Raw genomic sequence first — 19,602 nt, forward strand, 5'->3', positions numbered from 1 at the left:
TGCTCTGAGCCAGACATTGTTCAAAGTGCTTTCTATGTGTTATCACACTTATCTTCATAATAATCTATAAATTAGCAGCTATTATTATCCCCATTTTATAGATGAAGAGTCTGAGGTGCAGAAGGGTTAAGTAACTTGCCTAATGGCATATTGCTAGTAAGTAGTAAAGCCAGGAGTTGAAGCCCAGTAATCTAGCTACAGAGTCTTAATCTGAAGAATCTAAACTTTTAACCACTGTACTACACCATCAATCATTCAGTTATGCTGGTAATTTAGACATAGATTAAAACAAAATACAACTAACATACACATAAAAATGAAAATAAAATAGGGCTTTTTCTGAATAATCAGTAGTATTATAAATATATTTAGATATACCCATATTTAAATATACACCTAGATAATCAGGCAGAAACATACACAGACAGAATTACACTTGGATCTGCACATATACACTCAGGTAATTATTCCTATTTCTATATTTCCATTCTTTTCTTTTCTCCCAAAGTATCAAATATGAAGATATCTAATTAAAGTGACTTTACTTTCTGAGCAAACACAGAATATATTTATCGGTAGCTATACCTTTGGCAATAAAATACTACAAGATATCTTTAGTTGTTGTTCCCTGGTCTTTTATTTCCCAAATCTTCCCAGCCTCTATGTGCAAAGAAGCAGTTATATTACTATTTCCACATTTATATGCAGGAAAGGAATTGCTCTCACTGTCAAATAACCAAAAGAAAATCTTTCATCCTTCCTTTCTGAGCAGCACGGGTATTAGGCTGTGCCTTTACTTTTCAGTTAAACACAAGGTAGAAATATCAGTAACAAGAGCACGAAGAGTAATTTCACGTATAAAAATTCATAATGTAAATGGTTTAGCAACCATTTTACTTGATATAGAATGACTCTCACAAAAGAGGCCAGGTGCTCACAGTATTCCAGAATGATGGGCTGTTCTTAAGAGGTGTTACGTTATAACTGCTTCTGAATACATTTTACTAGTCCCATCCTGGCTTATCCAGCCAGGCTGAATTCTTACATGCCTGGTCTCTTTTCTTTCTTTTCTTTTCCTTCCTTCTTTCTTTCTTTCTTTCTTTCTTTCTTTCTTTCTTTCTTTCGTCTTTCTTTCTTCCTTTCTCTCTTTCTTTCTTTCTCTCTCTTTCTCTTTCTTTCTAAGGTTTTATTAATTTATTTGTCAGAGAGAGAAAGAGAGAGCGAGTGCGCAAGCCCGCACACACAAGCAGGGGGAGTGGCAGGCAGAGGAAGAAGCAGGCTCCCCGCTGAGCAGGGATGACCCTGGACTCAGTCATAGGACCCTGAAGTCATGATGTGAGCCGAAGGCAGATGCTTAACTGACTGAGCCACCCGGGCGTCCCACACCTGATCACTTTCTGCTCCTTTTCAACATGTGGGTCTATATTTATCATTGAAATAGGTCAGTTGGCAAAGGATGATCACATACTTTCTCGTGGTTCCATCATCTACAAGGAGCTCTCGCTGGGCTGTTTGGGAGGATTCTCTGAAATGCCTGCCGTGGTTCCTGATTTTTCGCAGTGGTTCGGGAAATACGAATTTTAGTTCCTTCTTTATAGGCCAAATGAAACAATTACCATTTGAAAATATTTACCCTCCTTTCCTAACATCCATCACTGCTGATGGGGGCCATCGATACTCAACTCACTGAGTCGTGACAGGAGATATGATGCTGCAGTCCTCCTTGCAAGTGTCATTAGTGTTTAAAAAACTAAACTGGACGGAATATGGTACTTTTAGGCTAGGATAGCCCGCATGTGATGTACCGGTAATTAGGATGAATGGAGTGATTTGAAAGAGCGTTCATCTCAGATCATAGTTGTTCTCAAATAATGATACTCAGGGGGAAAAAATATATTGCCTCACAAGTATCAAAAAGAATGCCATAAAAATAATTACATCCTGGCTATTTCTTTATTTTCTTTTATGAGGTCTATATGCACTCTGCTAAGTTCTTTGTGATACCTAGGAGACCAAACCACAGTGGCCAGCCGATGACACGGAGTGAGCACGGCTAGGTGGCCGCTGTTCCCTCTGCAGGGAGGGAGGAGCTCCAGAGCTGTCTGTGGCAGACAACACCTAAACGCTTAGATGGGGAGATAACTTCTGATGGCTGTGATTGCACATGCATATGGCCCCTGATTTGCCAAAACGGCAGCTGAGGAGACATCACTTCCTTGTACGGAGTTTGTGCACCATTTCTGTTTGCACCCAGGGGCAAGATAGGTTAATAAGGCCAAGAAGGAGGGGAGGACGTGGGAGTGGGTAATAACTGGGGAGCATCCACCTGGGGGGGGAAAGGAGGAGGGGGGAAGATGGAGGGTGTTCCCTCTTGCTTCTGCCTATATGTCAAGTGGCAGGAGAAATTTTGAAAGCCATGAGGAGGAGCTAGTGACTGGGTTTTGGGGTGTTTCGTACCCCACCCTCCCCACTTGTAGGAAAACCTCTTCACATTCAGAGGTTATTGAATTGGAAGGAGGAGGACTGACCTGGAAATAGGAGGAAAGCAATTCTCCTGCTGCTCCTTCTCCTGTCTTTTGTCACTTGCCTCCTGACTCTCCTCCAGACCCAGCTCAGATGCGCCAAGGTGGCCGCAGCAGACCCTGCACACGTGCCAGCCATTGGGAATCTGCTTAAGCCACCCTGTGCCTCCCAAGCTGCCCTATCATCCAGCCACCATCCCTGACCATTGGGACCACTTCTGATGGCTCTGGCCTCTGCTACCCCAGGGAGCATCTTCTGTAACCAGCTCCTTTTCTGTCTCCTGGTGAGTAACAACCAAAAGATTAGGGAATTTAAGCATGCCGCTACATGCTTCCTCCCTCCAGTTTGGGCTTGAAAGAGAATAGGGGTGGCAGTGGAAGGCAGAGAAGATAGACTGGTAAAACAAAAACAGAGTGGAGGAAAATTCAAGGAAGAGTTGAGAGACCTGTGACCTGGGATGGCAGGTGTTTGGTTTGTTCTTCACCTGCCCACTGCAAGGACATTGAAGTTTTTCGAGGGAATCCCCTGTTGTCTTGCTGTGATGTTTTCCTAAGGATTAGTGGAATGAATTCATTCCTCGGGCATTTGGCCCAGAGGTTCTGAGGTTTGCTTTTGCTAGGAGTCATTAAATAAGCTTACATGCTTAGTTCCCCTGAGCTACAAGAAGAGGAAACGGAGTCTGGGTGAAGATGCAAATTATCCAGGACTTTCGTTTTACCCACCAGGAGCTAAGAGAAGAGCAGGACCCCTAGCTTGAGCTAGGGGTTTAACTTGGAAAAAGCAATAAAGAAAAATGTGACCATCATTGAAAAAATTCTATTCAGCTGGTTTCCACTTAGGTTTTTCAGAACTTTGTACGTGTGTACTCAGGCGTTGTTTTTCTTTGGTGGGGATGAGGGAGAGGGGACTTGTCCCATATCTCCACCTGGCATTTCTGAGCTGGGCATTCCCTTTTTTCCCTCTCCATTTTGGCAAAATACTTTAGCTTCAAATTATATTTTCAGAATTTAAAGATTTAACTGTATGGGGGTAAACATTTTCTCCACATAAATATATGATGCAGGGTTGATGGTCCCATTCTCATTCTGTAACTGCTGGCGGGGGGGGGGGAACAACAACAACCTCAGAGACCACCTTAAATTAATATGGTAAAGTGCAGTGAAAGATTTCTGAGGGATTGGTCCAGATTTCTTTTGCTTCTGGTCTCTGTGTCCAGCATCCTTTGGTTCATCCCTTGCCCATCCATCCTTAACCCCCATAATAGCTAAAAGGATGTCTGACCCCACCTCTCTCTAAATCATTAAGCTGCTAATTTAACTTGAAAACTGGAACAGTACTCCTGGAGACCTCCATTGGCTCTGCGAACAGAGGCAGAAGCAAAGAAGTGGGGGTCCTAGGGCAGGAAGGAAAGAAGATCGGTGTGGGAGTGGGAATGTGGCTATACTCTAGGAGAGTAATGTGTGTGTGTATATAGGTTAGATATATGTCTGTACACACACACGCACACACACACACACATATATACATACACACACAGATGTGCGCCTATGTATATATATTTTGTCATTTACAAAATACTCTTCATATATTTAGATCATTACTGATAGAACTCTTCATGTTCAGAAAGTTCTTGGGATATAATTTAGTTTATTCCCTGGCATTAGGAATGAGTATATTAAAAAGACAAGAATGTCTGATGTTTTAAAAAGTGGTCGTTTGAATTAAACTGAATACAATTCCATCAAATTCATTCTGCAGCTATTTGCTAAGTACCTACTATGTGCTGAGCACTGAGTTTCTAAAGGAGAACAAGACAGGTGTAGTTTTTCCCCTTCAGTAACTTACAGGCTATTGGAAAAGAGCCCTGGAAACAGAAAGAGCATTTCATGACTATATGATTAGGCTTATGCTACATTCCAGGAAGGGAAATGTGGGGGAGTTGTGAAAATATGACAGGGAGGCTAAAAAAAATAAATGTAATTAATTAATTAAAGTGAGTACAAATTGAGTTTTTAAATTCCAATTTTTGGTATTACCCACATGACAGAGTTTTTGTAAAATTACAAACTATTTAAATAGGCTGATACAATATGGTTAATGGAATTGAATTGAGTCAGAAATGAAGTACGCACTCTGAGTATGAACGATGATGCCCTCTCTTTCTCCCAGATAATAGGTCCCATAACTCTAGAAATATGTCCTCAGAAACATTAATCATAAAATTGACCTGCTTCTGGGAAATCTAGCTCTGCTCTACCTTATATTTAAATAATCAAAAAGCAGTCATTTTGATAAACAGAGAGGAAGCAAATAAATACAAAATGCCAAGAAAAAGAAGCAAACTGTGTTTCCAACCTGTCAACACTTTTAAGCTAATAACTTTTTCCCCAGATAATCTATCTTCTTTCCTTTAACTACCTAGCTTTCGAGAACAATAGCTGTGTCTTGAATTTAGTTACTGATCTTTAACCTGTTGAAGGCTACTCTCTATATTTTGAATTATATTACTTTGTAGACTAGTTTTTTTATTTGAGATCATTCTTTCAAGTTTATGCCAAACCAGTCCCAGGAGTGATCTGAGATGAGTGAAGATTTGTGGGTGTTCTTCTTTACAAGGTTAAAAAAAAAAATCCTCATGGTTTCTAGCCTTAATCAACTATAACCTCAAATTGTGTGGGGCTGTGGCAACGATGATTTGCATACAAATATGTGATCATTAAATTCCAAAGTTAAGTACTTTCTTCATGCTAAGAAATCAGAGTGACATTTATGAATGGGCTTAGAGATGACAATCTCTATGTAAAATCAATTGTTTATAACCCATTTCTTTTAAATGGTACCATATGATTTGGGTTCTAAGAACTACTGTTCATTTTAATTTTTCATTAATACTAAATGACTGTGGTGCCCCTAAAGCCACTTCATTTGCTTTTCCCTTTTAAAATGAATAAGGGGGAGCCTGGGTGGTACAGTCTGTTGACCACTGCACTCTTGGTGTCGGCTGGGGTCCTGATCTCAGGCTCAAGACATCGGGCATCAGGCATGGAGTCTGCCTGAGATTCTCTCCCTCTCCTTCAGTCCCTCCACACCGCCACCTTCTCTCTCTCTCTAGAATGAAAGAAATAAGTTTTTAAAATGAAATGAATATGAAAAATATTGAAGGTCTAGAAGGTAAATTTGTTTCTGAAATTGACATTTTTATCAATAAGACAAAACTGTAACGTGTAAGTCTGTGATCAAATATAATTCCTGATTTTTTTCTTTTTTTTTTTCTTGAGGTTTTAATATTCTCTTGCGATGCTTGTCAGAAAATTTCTCTTCAAGTTCCTTCTCATCTTCAGGCTGAAACACTTGTAGGCAAAGGTGAGAAACGGTATTAAGAATTTCATAGTGTTAACTGCTGCATTTAGCTTCAGGCTGCTCTTGTAAAGTTTGGGATAAAGCCCTGTAATCGCTCCTTGGCATTAAAATTAACATAAAATGAAAGATGGACCGCTCGTGTTTTGGTAGTGGTTAGAAACAATGAAAGTACCAAGTTAGTTGTATACTTTTCTTGCCAGAAAAATTAACAAACATCAAAGGGCTAAATTAGCTCGGTTCACACGAATGAAGGTGCAAAAACCAGAATCATATTTTAATTCATATCAAGTAATCTGCTGCCCAAATTCCAAAGCCAATGCTCTTTAATTGATTAGATAGAAAACAGATGTGTTAAAATTTAAATGCCCCCAAATAATATTTGTGCTTGAGGTTGACTATAATGAACAAGGACCCCCCCCCCCCCAAGAATGTATGTGATTTGTCACACGGAATAGCTTGGGAAAGTCAAATACAGTTTCCAGGAGTCTTACTACCACAGCCATTCCTAAAGCGTGGGTTGGTTGCTCTGAGTCCAAGGGTCACATTCCTTTTATCAGGTTTTTTTCTTGGCCTTAAGTTTACACCTTGAATACTGAAGTGGTATCCGTTCCCAGACAGACATCTTGTTGCCCAGTGCTTTGAAGATTTAGATTAATCCATTGCTTTATATCTTCTAAAAACACTTGAAAGATAATGCAACCTATACTCCATAGACACATAACAAATATGCTAAATATGTTAAATAGGAATCTGTAAAGGCAATATTTTGATAACAACCCCGTTATATACTAAGTATTACTTAAGGAGAGGCCAGTTTTCTTACTTTTTGCAAGATAGTTTTCGTTATCAAAGATTGTTGCAAACGTGTTCCAAGTCTACTGATACCATACATTTACACTACATATAAAATGATAAATTTGTATGGATACGTACAAACCCATAAGTAAGAGTTAAAGTGGAAACAATAAATCCAGGGACCCAAAGAAAATATTTTATATCTCTTCACAAATTAATTTATGATGAAAAGAATGGAAACAATGACTCCATTTATTTAATTATTTAATTTCCGTGGCCCTCAATTTTATAATAGGAGGTACTTAACAAGGGGCAAGGGTAACCTCCCTCTTTCTGTTTCTCATGGACTCACTGTCAGTTGTCATTCCTGTAAAACTTGTTCTGTTCCTGTTTTATTTTACAAATTACTGTTAATGTCTTCCCTGCAGTGAATCTGAAGGAATGCTTCCCGTCTGCCAGCCTGATCCTGTCCAGTGATCCTGACTTCAGGATTCTAGAAGATGGCTCCATTTACACAACACACAACCTCATTTTGTCTTCTGAAAGGAAGAGCTTTTCCATTTTTCCTTCAGACAGCCAGAGCCAGGCACAGAAAAAGATAGAAATTGTACTGGATGTGAGAGGAAAGAAGGTATACAATCTGCTTATGAGAGTCCTTCATTCATAGATTTCCTTCCACGCTAAAATCATTGTTCCTGAACGCTCACTTGTCTGCTTATTCCACTTCTAATCAACCTGTGTAAAGACTAGACCATTCCGAGGAGTGGTAGAGCTATCTACAAAATGGTGTAAAAATGAACAGCTCTGCAGCCAGAGAGCAAGGTCAGAATATCAAAGGTTTCAGATAGTGGTTTGAGGTGTGGCAATTAGCAGAACCAACTGTGAAGAACAGGCAGGGGTGGGTCTAAAACTCAGTGAAAACTGATTCAGGTCAGAGGTGTGGCACTCCACCCTGCGTGGTTTTCTCCCAAGTGACTGTGGGTTTCAGTCACTTTAAAGAGATTGTCTAAAGCTTACTCCCATCTTAATAGAAAAATGCCACCAGGGTCCCTCTCTTCCAAGAATGAAGTATAGCCAGTCCACAGGACTGGTTGGAATGTTCTGGCTCTAGGCTCATTTTCTGCCGTGAGTGCTAGTGACCAAGGAGTGGGAAGGGAGAGGTTACTGAAATTCACATAAATCTCACTTTAAGCAAATTCTGCACAATGAAGTTTAAGTCTTGTGGAATAATTTTTTAATAAGTAATTTAATTTATGAGAGACTGCCCCGGCTAAATTTCTTTAGATTATAAGAATTCTTCACCAAATTTAGAATACGCTTTGCACTTTAATATGCATTACACGTATTATAAATTTAGGAGAAGGCTTATAAAACATTATTTCATATTGTAGAGTTTCCACATCACATAAAATTAAATATACTTGAACGAATGCTGACCTCTGTCTTTGCATAGTTATACAAATGCTTTGTACTGGTGCCAGTGTTTTAATAAATATTGGTTGTTCCACGCCTAGTGGAATAAACTCGGTTTTTAGATATTTGTTGATGGATTATCTCTGTTTAGGGGGTTTATACTTCTCAAGATGGCATCTCTCAGCAATGCCCTACAAAGTTCTGGTTGATTAACTGGTTAAATCAAATGAAACTGGTTCTTATGTGTTTGTGTATGTATCTTAATAAAAAACAGAAATGGTTTGGGTATTACCTGTGATATGGTGATGTACAACCCTTACTTATTTTCTTCATGTTGATGTACATGTGAAAATCACAGCTCCTGACGAGAGGCGGGGCTGTATTTCTTCATCTCTCCCATGCAGGCGCCCGAGAAGAGACACACCAGAGACACTGTTCTCAAACGCAGCAAGAGACGATGGGCCCCTATTCCCTGTTCGCTAATGGAGAACTCATTAGGTCCATTTCCACAACATGTTCAGCAGGTATATTTTACCTCATTTGACTTAATATAGTAGAGGTTTTGCTTGTTTACTTTTAAAACTGTACGTTTGAATGGAATCAGGGCTTTAACCTGTTTGTGCTAATAAGGATCATCCATTCATCAGAACTAGAAAAAAAAAATACAGTGTGTTTCGTCACTTTTCTCCCGAAATCCTATTCAGCATTTAGAAACAAGTTTCATATTTTGAGTTTCTGATGCTCTTAAATCGATATCCGGGTTCTCCCGACTACACTACCAGACTTCAGCATTCTTGGACAGAGGACGTGCCTACAGATTTTGCATAATTCAGTTGTCCCCTTAATTAACACTTCTCGCAAAAAAAGACCAGTATTTTTGTTTACCAAAAAGGTGATGTCACTGCCAGCTAGCTGGAGTGTAAGAATAGGCCAGCTTTGAAATTATGAATTAATTGTGGGTGGAAGGTTACATTATTTTTACTTTTTAAAATCAGAACCGTTTCCATTCCAAATAACTCGAAACCACGGAAATTGTTACTGTCCTTTATATAGAAATAAGAATTAAGTGAATTGGAATTGTGAAGGTATGCCCAGCTCCCACATTTTCCATTCATATGCAGAGAATTCAAAAGAATTTGGGATAAATAGATGATCCAGTTTGTGGCTTTGCACACTGCAGAATATGAATACAAGCTGAAAAATATGAGGGATGATGGGTAAGTAAGCAAGGGGAATAAAGAATAGGTGACTGGGAAAGAGCAAGTGATAAAAATTAAAGCGTCACAACCGGTTAGGTAGAAGGTATTTACCATAGCATATCTGTTCTTTTACTGAATCGTCACTTAATGTTACAGGTCCAGTCTGATGCTGCGCAGAATTACACCATCTTTTACTCCATAAGTGGACCAGGAGTGGACAAGGAGCCCTTCAATTTGTTCTACATAGATAAGGACACGGGGGATATCTTTTGTACACGAAGCATAGACCGCGAGCAATATGAACAGTTTCCAGTAAGATTATTGGATTCTTAAGCATTATCTTTTTAGTTACTGTCTTTATATTTTCAATGCTGCTTATTTACATATTAGAAGAATTATTTCATTTAATACTTTAAAAATTGTTAAGGTATAATGTAAACTTCAATTTTCTTTTTTTTTTTTTAAGATTTTATTATTTATTTATTTGACAGAGATAGAGACAGCCAGCGAGAGAGGGAACACAAACAGGGGGAGTGGGAGAGGAAGAAGCAGGCCCCTAGCAGAGGAGCCTGATGTGGGGCTCGATCCCATAACGCCGGGATCACGCCCTGAGCCGAAGGCAGACACTTAACCGCTGTGCCACCCAGGCACCCCTAAACTTCAATTTTCTATTAGTGCAATTGATGATGAAAGATAATGGGTATGATAAGGGAAGAAAAGGGGAGAAAAGCCATATAAAATATAACGACACAATTTTAAAGGACAGGCTTTGATCTGTAGAACCCTGGGACAACAGCAGTGAATTTTCTTGAGTTTGTAGTTCCCTATAACAGCAGGTTTCAATTATTCTCAACCTGACTGTACATTATAAATCACATGAGAACTTTTGAAAAAATACTGATGCTTGGGTCGCTTCCCAGAAATTCTGATTTAATTGTTCTGGGATGGACTATGGACTATGAGAAACAAACTGAGGGCTACAGAGGGGAGGGGGCTGGGGGAATGGGATAGGCCGGTGATGGGTAGTAAGGAGGGCACGTATTGCATGGTGCACTGGGTGTTATACACAACTAATGAATCATCGAGCCTTACATCGGAAACCGGGGATGTACTGTATGGTGACTAACATAAAAAATCATTATAAAAAAAAAAAAATAAATAAATAAATAATTGTTCTGGGATGGGGCCCCAGCAATTGAAAATTTGAAGTCACCCAACGTAATTCTAAGCATTTCCTAAGACTGAGTTTCACTGCTTTCACCTCTTGAATAATATTGTGCTTCTTTTCTTCTCTCTGATTGTCCAGCCATGAGAACCATGGGTATCATTTTATTTCTTTAGCAATCCAGAATAAGTTTACCAGTTCCTTTTACTCTAATTTGACCCAAAGAAAAATTCTAGCTCTTTTGAAAATTAAATCCTTTCTTTTTTCTCTTTCAAACTTCACATATCTCCTTAGTGTTCTGAGGTCTAACCTGACATATAGGAGAAATTCACAGTGAGTTTCAGGGAGATGGTGAGTTGAATTGTTTAAGCGCTTGGATTCTTGAATTATGAGTAGAATGGAAGAACTCTTTGTTAAAGGAGTCCATATAAGGGAAAAGTTATCTCATACTTGAGCAGTCCAGGAAGTAACATCTTAGCAGGTATCTGAAAGATAAACAGGAACTGGTAGCCACACAAAGGCAGCCATGAAAGAAATGAATGCTCATGGGGGGAGGGGGAGTGCAGACCCCATCCTAAGGATGTCAGAGCACTGGATAAGCTGGTGAAATTTTTAGAACAACATAAATGTCCCACTTTAGGGATTTCATAATTAAATTGAATGGTTGGATTAGAATGACATATTTTCTTTATAATTTTATGCTCCCACCCAAATTCTCTGAATAGACATACTTTATTCATAATAATATCAAAGTATTACTTTAAGAAATAGATTACATAGACTCTAATAGGAGAGGTATGTTAAGCATGATTGCAAGCATTTTGGTCTATCAAGAAACCAAATAAAAAGTTGATAAATCTATAGATATAGGTGTGTGTGTGTAAGTATGTACATTCTCTGCCCCCATCTTTTTAAAGATTTTATTTACTTATTTGTCAGAGAGAGAGAGAGCACAAACAGGGCAAGTGGCAGGCAGAGGGAGAAGCAGACTCCCTTCTGAGCAAGTAGCCCGAAGTGGGACTTGATCCCAAGACACTGGGATCAGGACCTGAGCTGAAGGCACACGCTTAATGGACTGAGCCACCCAGGTGTCCCTCTGCCCCTTTTATGGATCCATTATAGTAAGAAAAGTTCTAACCCTAGTAGTCACTCCCAAGGAGAAATAATAAGCTGCCTATTCCGCTGTGCAGTGTACCTTTCATTTCTTACTCTGCCGATAACATCCTGTTCTTGAATTTCACAGTCATCAGCTGCTTCTCACTGGATCATTGCCGGAGAAAAGGAGGAGAGAATAGTTTTATTTAAAAAGGGGGGGGGGAGGTGTGTGGGTGTCACAGTCAGTGAAGTGACCTACTCTCGGTTTTTGGCTCGGTTGTGATCTCAGGGTGGTGATCGTGCCCGCCTGGGGCTCTGTGCTCAGCACGGAATTGGCTTAAGACTCTCTCTCCCTCTCCTTCTGCCCTTCCCCACGTTCTCTCTCTAAAATAAATAATAAATCTTAAAAAAAATAAAAATAAGTTATGTTGGAGTCTGGCTCAAGTTGGTAGAGCATGTGACACTTGATCTCAGGATTGTGAGTTCAAGCCCCATGTTGGATATAGAGATTACTTTTTTTTTTTTTAAGTTACTTTGCTATTTATTTAACATCTTTTAAAGGACAAAAGGAATAAAATCGTTTGGAATTTATGCTTAACACTGAGCTTCTGGATAATTTTTATGTCAGAATTACCCATGTTTCTCTAGTTCCCATTAACGTAGTTAAGACTGAATTGATACTAAGAAATACCACCTGCAAATTAGTAAGATTCATAAAGGGATGTATAACAGCCAGCAGTAAACATGATGAAACATGAAATCACTTGAGGCAATAGAGAATGGAAGGTTTCTCTGTCAACACAGAGGTGTAAATTAAAATAATACCTCTTTGCTTTTCTATCAAATCAATTCCACTTACTAGCTTTATATTGGAAAGCTTATTTCTCTGGAAATTAGTAGATCTTCATTATCTGTCTCTTTTTCTTTTAGCCTTGGATAGGTCAACCTTCATGAATCTGTTTCCTTCTCTGTCTTATGGGCTATTAATAGTCTTATCTACCTCAGAGCTGTTGCAAACATTAAATACTCATATTAAATATTGGTAAAATCAATATGTAAACCATACAGCTTTTAAAAAATATTCTACCAGTAGGTCACACAATACACATGCTCTAGGATTTGGTCCTCAAAACAGGATTTTGATGGGATTTCTTAATTTTTTGCATTTATCTAACCTATATAAATGTTATGTATTACTCAATTATTGTTACTTGAAATAATATTATTTCATTGATTATTGGTACAGGTTGTCATGGGTCTAATTCAATACACATCCTCCTTGTGCTCCTGTTCTCTCTCTTGCCCCATGTTAGATTATTTAATCTTGGTTTGTAAGTATTTTTCTGAATGAGTCACACCATTATTGCAATGTGAGGAGTTTGTCTTAAACCATTAAATTCATCTAATCTTTCAGGGATGTGTATAAGTCCGTTTTATCCAAGCTTTTCAAAGAATAGTTGTATAAGAAGAGGATTTTCTTCAATAATTTCAGGCTATTCTATGAAAGAAAACATTTGCAAACGTGTTTCTCTTTGAGTGTTGAGGAGACTCTGTATTTTTGTAAATACGTGGGGAAAAATTGGTTTCAGCCTAGTCCCTTTCCCATCCAACCAGAGCCTTATTATCTTGCAACATATGTTTCTTTTTCAGCCACACTGGTCCATCCATTGTCTTTATATGTATATTGCTAATAACATTCTGTACCCACTCAGCTTTGCTGCTCTCCCCTACCCCTGCCCAGTCTACACTGCATATCTTTCTTTACAAGGTCAAACTCAAGTTCCCACTCCTGTTGGCAACTGTTCCCATCTTCCCAAAGATTAAAAAAACAAAAAAATATTCAGCAAATTGCAGTGGGAAAGGGCTAAAAGATATGAGATTCTTCAAGCTACAGAAGAATTCAAGGGAGAAACAATATATCAAAAATGCACATGAAATTTAAATAATACTCTCCTAACTCAGCTAAAAATATGACTAATTTTAAGTATAATACTCTATATACTTCTTATAACAATAATCAAGTATATGATTATTGCTCTCAGTATAAAATAATGTGAACTCTATTGTAAAACCAGTACTATTCTTGAGTTTACTTTAATGACTAAATAAGAAAATATTTATAATTAGTTCCTCTATTACAGGCACATAAATGGATTCTCCTAGGAAGCTAGGCTATTCTTTAAAGTTTAGTTATATTCCTAGTTTAGATTATCCTTTCTACAAAAATGATTTCAATTTTGATTTATTTTGGAGATATTTAGCTCATTATTAGTATAAATAAATAAATAAACAAACAAACAAATAAATAAATAAATAAAACCGTGTACCCAAAATAGTACCTGAAACAAAATCACCACATCTGAATCCGTGGAATGTGAGATAATGACATTTACTTGTTGTTAAACATCAGGAACCACTATTATTTCAAACTACAAGTGATTGTATGATTGTATGGTGGGAACAAGATGATCTTCATTTCTGACAAAGAGAAGCACTAGCAAGAAATTGTGTAAATTACAGCAGGATGGACTTAGATAGGGAGGTATTTGAAGGCCAACATGATGAAGTAGAAGAATTCCTTACAAATGATTCTATGGAGAATGTTTATGATAATTTTTTTACAAAGGACCAATTTAAGGGCTAGTTTGTCTTTCAAAAAGTAAAGATGGGTGGAATTGAGTGCACAAAGCTATTTATTGAAGAATTACCAACCTAGGCACTGTGTTAGGAGCTTCGGCATACAATTATCAGAATGTCTCAGGTTTCATCCCTGAGGACAATTATCATCTTATAGAGACGTAAACCAATTTCATAGTTTTCTGTAGCTAAAAATCTCAAAATGGCAGCAGTTTAAAGAAAGAAAATTTCATGCAAAATCTGAGGGGAAAGGAAGAGATTGGTAGGAAGGCTGATAGTGTGACATCCGGATAGGATGGTGGTGATGAAAACCACAGTGCTGCTGGTGGGGGTGATAAACCGCAAAAGAAGAGTGCAAAAATAAATTGATGGTCTTTGAAAGAAAAAGACATTAAATCCTGGCCTTTGGAACCAAGATAGATCATTTTGAGATGGAATTTGGAACGTGTATATGATTTTATTGGCACTTTTATTGCGCAGGAAATATGTTTATGATAGAAAAATGAGAACATGCAGGTAAATAGAGAAAAGAATTTGTAATTGAATCACTGAAGATAGTTGATATCTATTTATACATATATGCAAATCTGTAACTAAATGGAATCATATTTTTTTTAAAGATTTTATTTATTTATTTGACAGAGATAGAGGCAGCCAGCGAGAGAGGGAACACAAGCAGGGGGAGTAGGAGAGGAAGAAGCAGGCTCATAGCGGAGGAGCCTGATGTGGGGCTCGATCCCATAACGCCGGGATCACGCCCTGAGCCGAAGGCAGACGCTCAACCGCTGTGCCACCCAGGCGCCCCTGGAATCATATTTTTTATAAACTTTAATAAAATACTTGCTATTAGCATAACTGGGGGGAAACTTACATACATTCTAACAAGCAGAAGGGCATGAGGTTAATTCAGAGAACGGAGTAGCCTCATTACCTGGGGTGCATTGTCCTTGGTGGGAGAATCCTGCGGACGCTGCAGGAGGATTGAAACCATACGTCACATCCACTGTGCTGGTGTGTTTTCCGTCGCACAAGTTCTTAGTTGCATATTCTTTTGTGGATGACTTTTTAAACGTTATGTCTTTCCCCAACTGCTAGGCTTAATTTTGTGCATAAGGTGTCATTGTAGAACAAGCTGACAGTGTTTGCCTACCTTTCAGCTCTACGCCTATGCCACAACGGCAGACGGTTATGCCCCGGAGTATCCACTCCCCTTGCTGTTCAAAGTTGAAGACGATAACGATAATGCTCCGTATTTTGAAAACAAAGTGACTGTCTTTAGTGTGCCTGAAAATTGTCGAACTGGTAAGTTCACGTCTCAGGAAAACACTCAATTTTTGCTTCGATTCAATTCCTCAGTAATGTTTTAAACACAAGTATGCAAAAACATTTAAAAATGCTTGCATGTCGAGGATCTTCTATATAAAACTTTGTAATCTTCGAAGATCGTGTACTCTTCAAAGGCAAACCTTTTTGTGCTCATTTTTGCTGTGCACATGTACAAGGCAGCTGATACATGAAGTTACCAACTTTGTTAGATTAAGCCACAGTGCATATGAATGTGCGACAGGCAATTGCTATTCATATTTTCTATTTTGACCATGTACATAGGTGCCACAGATGCATTTATAAAGCAATAAATAATTTGAATCTTTACAAAGTTTCAATACATTTTCAAGGACCCCAAAATATATCAACAAATGGAAATGTTTATCTGACTTATAACCATATATATATATATTTATATATATATATATATATATACATACATACATACACACACACACACACACACACACACACACACACATTTCCTTGGCATATTTTCCAAACAAATTTAAAAAAATTAAACTGGTTTGATGTCATAGGCAGCCAGGATTGTGACCTAAGCACATCAGTGGGCAGAAGATTATCCAGTTTATTTTAAAAATAAAAAAGTTACAGGAAATGCCTCCTCCATTCTCTCGTCGTTATGTATGTATGCATGTTTAACATTGTTTTTTCATAGTTAGTGGTTTGCTAAAGTAACATTTCTCATACTCAGATTTCTGGGCTGTAAAGCTTGTCCAAATGATACTCAGACTGCTACACAGTGTTTGTCTTACATATATTAATAATTACTTGCATATATTAACAATTCGGCACATTTATTAAAATATCAAGGTATAAAACTTTGTTACCGTATTCAAAGCTGTGGTATTCCTCTAACTAAGATTATCAAGTCGGCCTATAAAAGAAACAAGACATGCAGAGAAGGTCCCATCCAAAAATGGTCTGTGGACTGGGTGGTGGGTTGGGGGGAAGAATTTGAGAACCACTCTTACCAAAGGTGGGGTGGATGTTCTCAGACATGTGGAATATAGATCATATTTTTCAGAATACCCACATAATTGAAGTTTCCAAGTGAGGGGAGTTTGGAGTTTGGAATTTGGGAGAGCATTTAAGACACTGCACTTGTTTGTAAAATCAATAATTGTCATTTTGGGGAGAATATGCTATAACCATACCTTGTTTGTTTGTAATTCAATTATAGTGCTCTTTTAAGTCGTTGACAATATGGGATTTCTCTGAACAGGAACTTCAGTGGGACAAGTGACGGCCATAGACCTAGACGAACCTGGCACTCTACACACTCGCCTGAAATATAAAATCTTACAGCAAATCCCAGATCACCCGAAGCACTTCTCCATACATCCGGATACAGGCATCATCACCACAACTACACCTTTACTGGATAGAGAGGTAATGAACAGATTGATTAATTTTAGACTCACTAAACTATATTTAAACCGATAATGAACTCCCAGAGGAGTTTGGCCACCTCTCCAAGCTTGCTTCCATACAGGCTGTGCTGAGGGCTTCTCTGGATACTTCCTTTGTCTCTACAGAGATTTGGGGAAGGTACAAGGTTAGACAAGTTCTTACTTAAGATCATTGACCTGATGTGATGTGCGGATGTGAAACAGCTTTACATTTTGAAATATTATGTTAGACCTATCAGGTTTCTATTATACCAACTAGCCAATCTCTTGTTCTGTATTTATATTTGAGGTGGCCTTTTTTTTTTTTTTTGTAAAAAAAAAAAAATCAAAAAGGAATGTAAAATAATCAGAGCCTATGCAATGGCTATGAGAATTGCAAGTTATAAGAAATAGAAGTGTTCATCAATATACCTTCTTCTTTCTTTTTTTTTCCAGCATTGTGATACATACAAGTTAGTAATGGAAGTGCGAGATATGGGGGGCCAACCTTTTGGTTTATTTAATACAGGAACAATTACTATTTCACTAGAGGATGAAAATGACAATCCACCATATTTTACTCAAACTTCTGTGAGTATATCTTTGTATTCATTTATCTAGGTTCATTTACTTTTTCAAAAAAACACACGAGAAATTTGGTAGTTCTGTGAGATTGCATAATTCGGTCTTAAGAGCTGCCACTTACAGATAACATGCAAAAAAATATGATCTCTGTAAAAATAATTGAAGGACCAGTTATTTCTAAATGCTAGGGAAAAAACTACTCTCTTGGCTGTCTAAGGGCTTCTTAGCCCTTGCTGTTGTTCATGTATTCACCATTTTCTCAGATGCCAAGTTCTATTATTGGATGCCTTGGATTTAAATTTATTTTGTAGAGTGCAGGAAAAGAGGCCTGCTCTCTCTGGTATCCTTTGCACTTCAACTTCCTAAGACGGAAAAGAGACTAGATTTATATCCTCTGCTTTGCTGGGACATCAGTAAGTACAGTGTGGCCCTCCCATTATCTATATGTAAATTCTCCCAGCATCATGTATGAGTGAACTTTCCCTTAGGAAGTACACAATACAAGAAATATATATAGGATGGTACTTCCAGGAAATGGCTCTTCTTTCCTGAACTTTTAGTAAGTAATCATTTTTTCATCAATCTATACCAGAGTACAAGTTAAAGAAGAGAAAACCTCCAGTGATAGGCACATTCATACAATGTTTTATATGAATCCCTACAACTTGTAAGGATATGTTTATCCCATAGTTGATTTGAGAAAATGAAAAGTCAGTTAAGTAACTTGCTTACGATCTCATACATACAGACCATGTAAGAGGAAAACCTGGGATTAGGATCAAGATCTCTTGTGCTCCAGTGGCTATGAGGTTATCATTCTTCTATGAATTCATTTTACATTTCTAGAAGATTCTGATTTACGACTTTCTTTAATCTCTTAATATAATATGCTTCTGTAACTGTATTTCTTTTTGGGGGGAAGAAGAGGAAAAAATGTGATTTAATTTCTCAAAACCGGAAAAATTTTTTCTTTAAAATGTTTGCTAGGGAATCAGAAGTAAATTAAAAACAAAAATTGGCATAGTAACAAGTCATCCAGTAATAATAAGAAATCAATGTAGGTTATAATTATCTATAAATATTGAAGGCTTAATAGGTTAATATAAAAGGGGCCATAGCCTATAAATTTTGAGGAGATGCAGAATAGAGACAAATATGAGGGCTTGAGTGATTTCAGAGAAGTTTAGAAGTTAAGAAATGAATTAGTCTTTGAAGAATGGGTAAGAGTTGAAAAAGCATTTTAGTGAGGAAAGATAATCTGTGCGTGAAATTTGTAAATTCTTTCCAATTTATGATTGCATGTTCCCATATCACTTTATTTTCTTTTTCTTTAAATGTAGAAAATCATGTTGTTAAAGCTATGAATTTATAATAAGAGGCAACTGTTTTAGTATTTTACAGAAGTAGAAGAAAACAGAATTGACGTCGAGATTTTACGAATGGCAGTACGTGACCAGGACTTGCCAAACACTCCTCACTCAAAGGCTGTCTACAAGATCCTACAGGGAAATGAAAATGGAAACTTCAAAATTAGCACAGACCCCAATACAAATGAAGGAGTCTTGTGTGTTGTCAAGGTAAACAACAACAACGAAACGATCAAACAATACTTTAAAAAATACTAATGTACACTTGGGCATTGGTACCCAAATATCTATATCCTATGTACTATGTATCTCCATAGTAATTCCTATATGTATATGACTAGAGAATTGCCACGCAATGCTGAAATGATTTACATTGGTTTACTTAAATGTTTTTATTATTATTATTATTGTTATTTTACCCTCGTATTTTTTTCTTAGAAGATAGGCATTGAAGGCACAAAACACATTGTTCTCTCTACATGGGGAAAACGAAGGCAGAGAAATATTGTATTAGCAATCAAATATTCGTCTTGGAAGGAGTCTTAGACACCCACTTGTCCCTTATTTTATGGAACACAAGGAAGAGAGAAATGGAAGAATCACTACTGGAAATCAAACCTCTTGCCTTTACAGTTGCCTTCTTGCTCACATTATACTTTTACTTCTCTATGATGTATAAGGCAGACTCTTTATTAAATATTCAGCAGCTGTTCCCATTAATCCTC

The 19,602-nt window shown here is 37.7% G+C and overlaps 1 protein-coding gene across 2 annotated transcripts in view; it reads left to right on the forward strand.

Annotated features, from left to right (window-relative positions):
- The first annotated feature begins 2,743 nt into the window (after positions 1-2,743).
- Positions 2,744-19,602, forward strand: part of DSC1 (desmocollin 1) — a 29,286-nt gene continuing 12,427 nt past the window's right edge. For both annotated transcript variants that reach the window (XM_008690930.2, XM_040632369.1), the window contains exons 1-9: positions 2,744-2,806; positions 5,802-5,886; positions 7,107-7,309; positions 8,496-8,615; positions 9,447-9,602; positions 15,345-15,489; positions 16,760-16,926; positions 17,382-17,516; positions 18,902-19,087. In XM_008690930.2, coding sequence (XP_008689152.2) covers positions 2,744-2,806; positions 5,802-5,886; positions 7,107-7,309; positions 8,496-8,615; positions 9,447-9,602; positions 15,345-15,489; positions 16,760-16,926; positions 17,382-17,516; positions 18,902-19,087 — 1,260 coding nt within the window. The remainder of the gene's footprint in view (positions 2,807-5,801; positions 5,887-7,106; positions 7,310-8,495; positions 8,616-9,446; positions 9,603-15,344; positions 15,490-16,759; positions 16,927-17,381; positions 17,517-18,901; positions 19,088-19,602) is intronic.

This window comes from Ursus maritimus, unplaced genomic scaffold (genome assembly GCF_017311325.1).
Source record: "Ursus maritimus isolate PB19 unplaced genomic scaffold, ASM1731132v1 scaffold_18, whole genome shotgun sequence".
Taxonomy (NCBI): domain Eukaryota; kingdom Metazoa; phylum Chordata; class Mammalia; order Carnivora; family Ursidae; genus Ursus; species Ursus maritimus.